This window comes from Aotus nancymaae, unplaced genomic scaffold (genome assembly GCF_030222135.1).
Source record: "Aotus nancymaae isolate 86718 unplaced genomic scaffold, 86718_ANA_hifiasm-v0.15.2.pri h1tg000250l, whole genome shotgun sequence".
Classification (NCBI taxonomy): Eukaryota; Metazoa; Chordata; class Mammalia; order Primates; family Aotidae; genus Aotus; species Aotus nancymaae.
The window spans coordinates 2,728,929-2,738,234 of NW_026988665.1; the positions used below are offsets into that span (position 1 = coordinate 2,728,929).

General features: G+C 67.6%; 1 protein-coding gene across 1 annotated transcript in view; it reads left to right on the forward strand.

The window, feature by feature from the left end:
* PLCH2 (phospholipase C eta 2) overlaps positions 1-9,306 on the forward strand; it is a 28,119-nt gene extending 18,813 nt beyond the window's left edge. The window contains exons 14-22 of the mRNA XM_064371922.1: positions 549-646; positions 770-952; positions 1,437-1,544; positions 2,316-2,440; positions 2,533-2,617; positions 2,922-3,068; positions 3,666-3,745; positions 5,978-6,275; positions 7,722-9,306. Of these exons, the coding sequence (XP_064227992.1) occupies positions 549-646; positions 770-952; positions 1,437-1,544; positions 2,316-2,440; positions 2,533-2,617; positions 2,922-3,068; positions 3,666-3,745; positions 5,978-6,275; positions 7,722-9,001 (2,404 nt within the window). The 3' untranslated portion in view covers positions 9,002-9,306. The remainder of the gene's footprint in view (positions 1-548; positions 647-769; positions 953-1,436; positions 1,545-2,315; positions 2,441-2,532; positions 2,618-2,921; positions 3,069-3,665; positions 3,746-5,977; positions 6,276-7,721) is intronic.

Sequence of the window (9,306 nt, forward strand, 5' to 3'; positions counted from 1 at the left end):
CCCCCACCGTGGGCTCCCCCACCCTGGGCTCCCCCACCGCCCACTCCCTCCTGTCACGTCCATCCCCCAACGGCTCCTCCGCGCCCATCGCCTGGGCACAGCCCTCTCCCATCCCGTCCATGTGCCAGCCGGGCTCTGCCCTGAGCACACATCTGATCCACACGCCTGGGCAACCCGGAGGCCCCCTTGAACCCCTGGCCTCCTCTCCACATAGTGATTCTAGGCCAGACCCAGGCCCCGACCCTAGCTCTCCCTGCTCAGAGCCTTCCAGAAGCCCCCACCCCTGCCACGCTTGGCAGGCCACGTCCTCCTCTGCACACACACGGTGCCCGGGGCCTTGGCACCTGCTGGTAGCTCCGAGCCCGCCCACGTCCTGCCGGCACTCAGGTCTCCGTGGCCTGCGGCCCAGTCTGGGGTCTGTCTCTGAGGGTTCAAGGGCTGCTACGTGAATTAACGAACCTGCCAGAGCCCTGGAGCCCATCTCACGGAGCTGGGTGCCAGGCTGGCCCTGAATGGGAGGGGTGCTTACCCCCTGCCACCTGCCACAGGACGGCACGGCAGAAGAAGACCATGCAGCTGTCCCGGGCCCTCTCTGACCTGGTGAAGTACACGACGTCCGTGGCCACCCACGACATAGAGGTGGAGGGTGAGAGGCTCGGGGACCGGGGCCCACGGGCGGAGGCCTCCCTGTCCCCCACCCCTGCTACGCTGCCGGGCGCCGGGCGAGCTCCAGGACTCAGCGTCTGATGTCCGGCCCCCGGCGCCACAGCGGCGTCCAGCTGGCAGGTGTCGTCCTTCAGCGAGACCAAGGCCCAGCAGATCCTGCAGCAGAAGCCGGCGCAGTATCTGCGCTTCAACCAGCAGCAGCTCTCCCGCATCTACCCCTCCTCCTACCGCGTGGACTCCAGCAACTACAACCCGCAGCCCTTCTGGAACGCCGGCTGCCAGATGGGTGGGTGCGGGTACGGCGCGCTGGGGGCTGCGGGGGGGGCTCGGTCAGATGGTCCCTGAAACCTGAGGGGCGAGCAGGGACCCGCTGGGGCCTTGGTTCTATGCTGGGCTCTCACCCTTGAAGCCTCCACACCCCCGAGGCCTGCTGCCCACACCAGGCCGACACTGACACTGGGCTGGCACTGGGGCACGGTCCTTAAGACCTCGGGGGGCTGTAGGAGAGGTGGTACAGGTCTGTCCCCATGGTCCCAGGGACACCTGCCTAGAGGCTGGCTGCACTGACCCCGGGGACGTCCCTCCAGGATGTCAGGCCCCAGTCCTGCACAGGTGGAGGCCTCGGGTCACTGCTCATATCGGGGATGAGGGGCAGACGGTGGACCCGCAGCAGCTGTGCAGGGGGTGCTGGTGTGTGGTGGTGGGAGGTGGGGGGCGACACGCCTGGAAGGTCAGGTGCTGACCGGGGCAGCCTTATGTCCCCCTCACAGTTGCCCTGAACTACCAGTCAGAGGGGCGGATGCTGCAGCTGAACCGAGCCAAGTTCAGTGCCAACGGCGGCTGTGGCTACGTACTCAAGCCCGAGTGTATGTGCCAGGGTGAGGCGCTCGGACGCTCAGGGCTTGGACGGGCCTCCTGGGTGTCGCCGGAACAGAGATTGGAGCCCCACAGGCTGGCAAGGGGGTGGGCAGCTTTGTCAGGGTCCCCTGAAGGATCAGGCTGGGACGAGGCTCCCAGGACGCTGGGGAGGTGGGTGGGGGCACCCTCCTTGCTGGGGTTGCAAACAACGGCCCAGCTCTGCAGGAATCCAGGGACGGAGAATTCAGGAGCCTGGGCCCCATGTGGGATTCATGGCAGGACTTGCTGAGGGGGGCCCGGTGCCAGCAACCCAGCCCCCTGTGCCCAGCCCATCTTTGGGTCTCAGGAACCTCCTCCCCTCCATTTTGTCTGCTGTGGAAGAGTTCCAGCTTGCCTGTGTGGCCCTGGCTCCTCTCCCACCTCTGCCCTTGGCTTGTCCTCCTCAGGGTTCTCACACTGAGTGGGCCCCAGGGCACTGGCACCAGAGACCCCACCCCACATACCCCCAGGGACCCAGACCCATCCCCAGAAGCCATGTGAACTCCTTGGCTCATCCGTGGGAGGCCTGGGCTCTGTCCCACGTGCTGCGGTGGCCACAAAAGTGACCCACACTGGGCCTGCCACGCCTGCCCCCCAAGGCACCCCCACTGAACTGCTGTCCCCTCCCTCCACCTGGCACTGGCTCCAGTCTCCTAGTTGGGGGCTGGGAGGGGGCTGTTGGCAGCCGTGCGCCAGTGAGTGGGGGTCTTGCCGAGGGCTGAGCCACTGACCCCGTGCCTGACACCTCTCAGGTATGTTCAACCCCAACTCGGAGGACCCTCTGCCCGGGCAGCTCAAGAAGCAGCTGGTGCTTCGGATCATCAGTGGCCAGCAGCTCCCCAAGCCTCGCGACTCCATGCTGGGGGACCGCGGGGAGGTAGGGCCCGCCCTGCACAGGCAGGTGGGGTGGGGGTGGGGTGTGACGGGCAGGCACGGCGATGGGCCTGATGCACCCCACGCTGTGCCCAGATCATCGACCCCTTTGTGGAGGTGGAGGTCATCGGGCTCCCTGTGGACTGTAGCAGGGAGCAGACCCGCGTGGTGGATGACAATGGTGAGGCTCGGGCCGTGGTGGGGCTGGGGTGGGCGACAGGGCCTGGCAGGGCACTGTGCCCCGCAGGCAGGCCCCGGCACCACTGTCACAGCGCTGACGGCAGCCTGAGGCGGGAGGGTCAGGGCTGCCTGCTGTGCCAGCTGCTCCGCCGGGCCTCCCTTGCTGATACTCTTGGGTGCCAATCCTCTGTGGGTGGACAGCCCAGGAAGCAGTAGCGGGAGCGGTGTGGGCCGGGGGCCTCCAGGCTGGAGCCGTGCTGGGCTGTGCCCTGTCCATGGGACATTCCTCCTGGCGCTGCCTCCAGGGTTCAACCCCACCTGGGAGGAGACCCTAGTGTTCACGGTGCACATGCCGGAGATCGCGCTGGTCCGATTCCTCGTCTGGGACCACGACCCCATCGGGCGTGACTTCATTGGCCAGAGGACGCTGGCCTTCAGCAGCATGATGCCAGGTGGGCAGGGGTGGACATGGTGCCCCCCACACTGACCGAGGCCCCGGGGCAGGGCAGACACCCTTTCCCCTGCGGGTCAGCACCTGTGTGGGTGGGCCTGGGCCTGGCGTCAAAGAGACAGGAGCTGAGGACTGGAGGAGGGCCGGCCTGGGTCTCTGCGGGTCAGGCTGGGGCACGGTCTACGTGGGAGGGGTCACCCCCAGGAAGAGGGCTGAGGACAGGATGAGGCCGCCTGGGGTTCTGCTGGTCAGGCTGGGGCATAGCCTGTGCCCTGTAGGGGAGAGGTGTCCCTCAGGAAGGGTGCTGAGGACCAGACGAGAGCCAGCCTGGGGCTCTCAGGTTAGGCTGGGGCGCAGCCTGTGCAGAAGAGGTCACCCCCAGGAAGAGGTCCCTGCAGGCTGGTGCAATGCCAGTGGACTTCCTGGAGGAGGTGAGGGGTAGTACTGGGCCCACAGGAGGCAGAGGTCCCCAGCCTGGGCTTGTTGGCTGTATTTGGGGTCTTGAGACCTTTAAGTAGAGTGGGCTGGTCGGGGGCAGAGCAGGTGGGGGCCCTGGGAGGCTGACACCTCATGACCCCACTGACCCGTGCTGCTCCAGGCTACCGGCATGTGTACCTGGAGGGGATGGAAGAGGCCTCCATCTTTGTGCATGTGGCTGTCAGTGACATCAGCGGTAAGGTGAGTGTCACCCCTGGCCACTGGCCATCATGGGGACGGGCCGTACCAGCCCTTGTCCCATACCCCCCCATGTGTCCCCAGGGCTGGCTCCTCAGCTGAGGCAGTGAGGCCTGGGGTCCCTTCCCCAGGCCTCTGCTTCTCTACCTGCAAGAGGGGGTGCTGGGGGGCCTGGCTCCTGAGCCGCCAGTGCTCACCCCTGACCCCAAGGCCGGTTGTGGGAGTCTTGGGCAATGCGGGGCCCCAGTGCCCTGTGCCTTGCTCTGCCCTGTGTCACCAATGCCTGTCTCAGACTCTTGGGGACCTCGCAGGCCTCACCCCACAGTGTGGCCACCTGGCTTCTCAGCATGGACTGAGTGGTGGCCCTCCCCCCCCCGCCCCCTCCCCTCGCTCACCCCTATCCTTTTGGTGTCACGTGGAAGGCAGCTGCCCGGGATTTACCCGTGACTCCACACCCAGCATGTGTGTCCCTCAGCCTCAGCTTCTGCAGGAGGGGGTCGCGGTGCCAGCCCTGCTGCCCTGCAGAGCAGCTGGGAGCCAGTGCCCAGTGCCCTCTGGGTCCTGCTGGCTACAGCTGCACACACAGCACGAGGGGCCTGCCCAGGCCCAACCCTGACTCTCCTCTGCCATGCTCTCAGGCCCAGAGGTGCCATCCGGCCCCCGCCATCTCCCACCCATCCACTCCTCGTCCCCCAGGCCTCGGGGCTCCCCACGCGGCTGCCATGGCCGCCTCACCCGCCCCTCTGTCTCTTTGGTCTTGCAGTCGGCTTCTCTATGGCCACAGTCTACTTTTAGAAGCGCAGCTCCGTTAGGAGCCTTGAAGGTACCCGGCGCGCGGGACAGTGCTGCCCGCCGCCCCTGCATGCCAGGCCGTGCCCATTAGCATCCGTGACTCCTAGTAGCATTTGGAGACTGTCGCTCATGTGACATGGATCATGACATGGTTCCGGGGACCCTGGCCATCCCCAGCCAGAGTGGCATTTACGAGGCAGATCCAGGGTTCAGCTGGGCGGCCGCCTTCTCCCGGCCTCCTGTCCCTCAGGCCTCCCTCCCCTCGCTCAGTCCCTGGTGGGGAGTTGGCTGTAGCCCCCCCGTATCCCTCCCGCCCCCCTCCTTCTCTCTGGTGCCCCCACCTCGGCCCCTCAGGCCGTTGGTTCTGAGTCCCCCTTCTGCTCCCTCCCTGTCTTTGCCAACCACGCCCAGTGCCTGGATGAGGGCACTCCCAAGGCTGGTGCTCGAGCCGGAATCCCGGATCTGCTTCTAAATGGCTTCCCAGCCACTGTGACCAAATTGCGTGGATTTGGGATCTTGAATCAGGAAGCTGATTCAAGTGCTGGCCATCTGAACGCATCTGCCCAGAGGCACCCCTGCAGGGGCTGACCCACTGGGGGCCTGGGCCGCTCTGTGCACGAGCACGGCTCGTCATGGGGGCTCGGTGGGTGCTGCTGGTCTTGGGGTGTCTGGTATGTGAGGGCCCCTCTGGCCCCGGCACCCTGGAGATGCAGCTGCCTCATTCTCACCAGCCGCTCCACTCAGGCAGGGACCTCCTGGGCCCAGCTGTCTGGGAAGACTGGCTGTGGCCTGGTGCTGGCAGGCGGGGAGCCTGAGCCCATCTTGGCAGGGCTCACGGGGCAGCAAGCCAGCTGTGGGCCTTGGGGGCTCACACGGGCAGAGGACAGGGCAAGATCGGAAAAGTCTGCCCAAGAGAGTTCAGGAAGGCTTCCTGGAAGAGGTGGCACCTCCCTGGGCAGGAGTTTTGCCATGGGAGTGGGCAGGACAGGGGCTGGGCGAGCGGGCCTCCGTCTGCACCTGGCTACTCCTGAGGGCAGGGCAGATGCAAGCAGGCAGACCCGGGATTCTACTCTCACCTGTCTCCGGCTCCACACCAGTGCCTCTGCCAGACCTGGGGCTGCGGGCCTCTCCTCCAGAGGAAAGGACCTTCTCTCTGTGCACCTCGAGGGCCCCACAGGCCCTGTACAGCTTGGCAGGGGCAGGTTCTGCCGGAGGGTGGGGGCGCCATCTGTCCTTAGATCTGCAGCAGTCACTGTCCCGGCAGAGCTGCCCCAGGAACCCTGCTCCTGAAGGCCCTGGTGTGTCCACACCCACCCAGCCCGAGGCAGCCGGTCCCTCGCACTGAGACCTGTCTGTGGCGCGGTCTGGAGAGCTGGCCCTGGGGTGCATGGGCAGCTGGGCTGGGCGCCCTGGCACCAGCTATGTGGGCTCCTTCCCTTGCAGGTCAAGCAGGCTCTGGGCCTAAAAGGCCTCTTCCTCCGAGGCCCAAAGCCCGGCTCGCTGGACAGTCATGCTGCTGGCCGGCCCCTGGCCCGGCCCTCCGTTAGCCAGCGGCTCCTGCGGCGCACGGCCAGCGCCCCGACCAAGAGTCAGAAGCCGGGCCGCAAGGGCTTCCCGGAGCTGGTCCTGGGCTCGCAGGACGCGGGCTCCAAGGGGGCGGCAGACGACATGGTGCCCCCCAGCCCTGGCCCCACTCCGGAAGCCCCGGCCCAGGAGGGGCCCAGCAGTGGCAGCCCCCGAGGTAAGGCGCCAGCTGTGGTGACGGAGAAGAGCCCGGTGCGTGTGCGGCCCCCGCGTGTCCCAGAGGGCCCGGGGCCTGCTGGGATGGCCGCCACGTGCATGAAGTGCGTGGTGGGATCCTGCGCTGGCGTGAACACCGAGGGCCTGCGGAGGGAGCGACCACCCAGCCCGGGGCCGGCCAGCAGGCATGCCGCCATTCGCCAGCAGCCCCAGGCCCGCGAGGACTTGATGGGGGCCCCCTGCAGTGGCCTGGACCCTCAAGCTCTCTCGGGGAGAAGCAGAGAGGCCCACAAGGGGCCCGGGGCCTGGGGGCAGGGTCCAGGAGGTAGCGGCTCCATGTCCTCGGACGCCAGCAGCCCAGACAGCCCGGGCAGCCCCGAAGTGGGAGCCCGCTGGCCCGAGGGTGCCTGCAGGCAGCCGGGGGCCCTGCAGGGAGAGATGAGTGCCTTGTTTGCTCAAAAGCTGGAGGATATCAGGAGTAAATCCCCCATGTTCTCCGCCGGTAAGCCCCGCCCTCCTGCCCTGCGCGGTCCTCCCGCACGCCCCTGGCATGGCTGGACCTGGGTCACCTGCTGCTGCTTCTGTGTGGACAGTGTCACCCCGTGTGCTCGTGGCTCTGTCTCCGTGGCACTCTGCTCCCTTGGCTTGCCTGTGGCCTGTAGCCCCAGCCCTCCTGTGTGATCTTGAGGCCCTGGGACTCGGGTGGAGCTGGTTTGCGGCCCGACGGGCTGGGCTGGGGCTCTCAGCAGGAGCTGCTCCTGCTGAGGACCTGGGCCTGGAGTGTGGCCTGACGTGCTGGGCCCCTCCTGCTGGGTGCTTCCCCAAACTCACCTCCCAGGCTGGCAACCGGCATGGCCCCTGATGCCCCTCCTGGGACTGGGGGCCACTTCCCATCCCCTTCCTGCCTCCTCCAGGGCAGGCTCCAGGGGTCCCTACTGGAAGCCTGATGTGGTGCAGCCACAGGGCGCCTTTGTGCCCAGGACACCTGCATGAAGGGGACTCCCTGGGCCCCGGGCCTTGTTGCTTTGGGCTGAGGCGTCCCACCATGAGGACATCGCCATAGCCTGGAGGGAGGGAGAGACAGGGAGCCCGCCCCGCCCTCCCCACCCTGCCCCTCCAGCCCCCCTGACCGAGCTTTCCTTTCTGCCCCCACCCACGCTGCCTCCGTAGTTAGGAACTGAGAGCGCGAGCGACAGGTAACGGGGCCCGGCCCCCGTATCCCTGCTGTCCCAGTCCCAGGAGGGCCCCGTGTGTGGCACAGGGCGTGGACTGCGCCGTAGCAGCAGCAGGGTGGGGGCACTGAGTGTGCGGGGGGATGCCTCGGGGTGGGGCCCGGGCACTGGGGACTCCACCCTGATCCGACTCTCCTCTCGCCTCTCTTGTTGTCTCCCTCTCTCTTCTGCTCCTCCCTGTGGCGCTCTCTCTCACTCCCCCCACCTCCCCACAGACACCCGCCCCCTCTCCACGCAGCGGCCGCTCCCTGCACCGTGCAGCCTGGAGACCATTGCCGAGGAGCCTGCCCCAGGCCCCGGCCCCCCGCCACCAGCGGCCGTCCCCACCAACTCTTCTCAGGAATGGCCCCCGTGTCCCATGGGACCCGGAACCAATGTGGCAAGCCCCCCAGAGGACCCTGAGGAGCCCCGAGACAGCAGGCCGAGGCCGTGCCATGGCAGGGGCCCCAGCGAGGCATGCGAGGGGACCCCCAGCAGTCAGACGGACGGCAGAAGCCAGCCCCGGCCCCTGGGCCCCCTGCCCGTGATTAGAAGGGTAAAGAGTGAGGGGCAGGTGCCCACAGAGCCCCTGGCCGGGCCCTTCCCGGCCCCTGCCGTGTACTCCGACGCCACGGGCAGTGACCGGCTGTGGCAGCGGCTGGAGCCACATGGCCACCGAGACAGCGTTTCCTCGTCCTCCAGCATGTCATCCAGTGACACCGTCATCGACCTCTCCCTGCCCAGTCTGGGCCTGGGCCGTAGCCGAGAGAGCCTCGCCGGAGGCCCCGTTGGACGCCTGCCCCCCAGGCCCCACTCGGCTTCAGCTGCCCGCCCAGACCCGCCACCGGTGACCAAGAGCAATTCCAACCCTAACCTGCGGGCTGTGGGCCAGCGGCCTCCCACGCCTGAGGACCTGCGGCCCAGGCCCCTGGCTCCACGGATGCCTGGCCTCCCGCTCCGGCCGCCCTGGGGCCGCCTCTCCCTGGGGAGCCTGCAGGACTGCCCCGTGGCTGCCAAGTCCAAGAGCCTGGGGGACCTCACTGCGGATGACTTTGCCCCCAGTTCTGAGGGTGGCTCCCGCAGCCTGAGCCACAGCCTGGGCCTGCCGGGAGGGGCGCGGCGGGTGTTGGGGCCAGGGGTGAGGCGGGACATCCTGACAGAGCAGCTGCGCTGGCTCACGGTCTTCCAGCAAGCGGGAGACATCACGTCTCCCATCAGCTTGGGTGCGGCCGGGGACGGGGTGGCGGGGGGCCCCGGTTTTCTGCGGCGCTCCTCCTCCCGCAGCCAGAGCCGTGTGCGTGCCATCGCCAGCCGTGCCCGCCAGGCGCAGGAGCGGCAGCAGAGACTGCAGGGCCAGGGCCGGGGCCGGCAGGGACCCCCAGAGGAGGAGCGGGGTACCCCCGAGGGCGCCTGCTCTGTGGGCCATGAGGGCAGGGTGGATGCGCCAGCTCCCTCCAAGGGAGCTCCTGGGCCAGCATCCGCGGCTGCAGAGAACCTGGTCCTGCTCCGCCTCTGACCCTGTCCCTGGTGGGAACCTGGGTGGCTGTGGAGGCCCGGGGCAGGGGCGGGTGTGTTTCATTTGCTCAGGAAACGGGACAGCCAGGCCCCCAAAACTGTGTCCCGGCTGCCCTCTGTGTCCCCTCGGCCCCTGCTCCAGAGAGTAGAGGATAAAGCTGCCGGCCCAGGGCCCCCAGGAGGGGGCTTCGAGGCTGGCCCCGCCAGGCAGTCTTCCTGGCGTTTTAGGATCTATACACAGAGAAATATTTAAATTTTTAGAAGCAAAATTTACACAATATTAAAATGATACCGACTCCCTTTCCA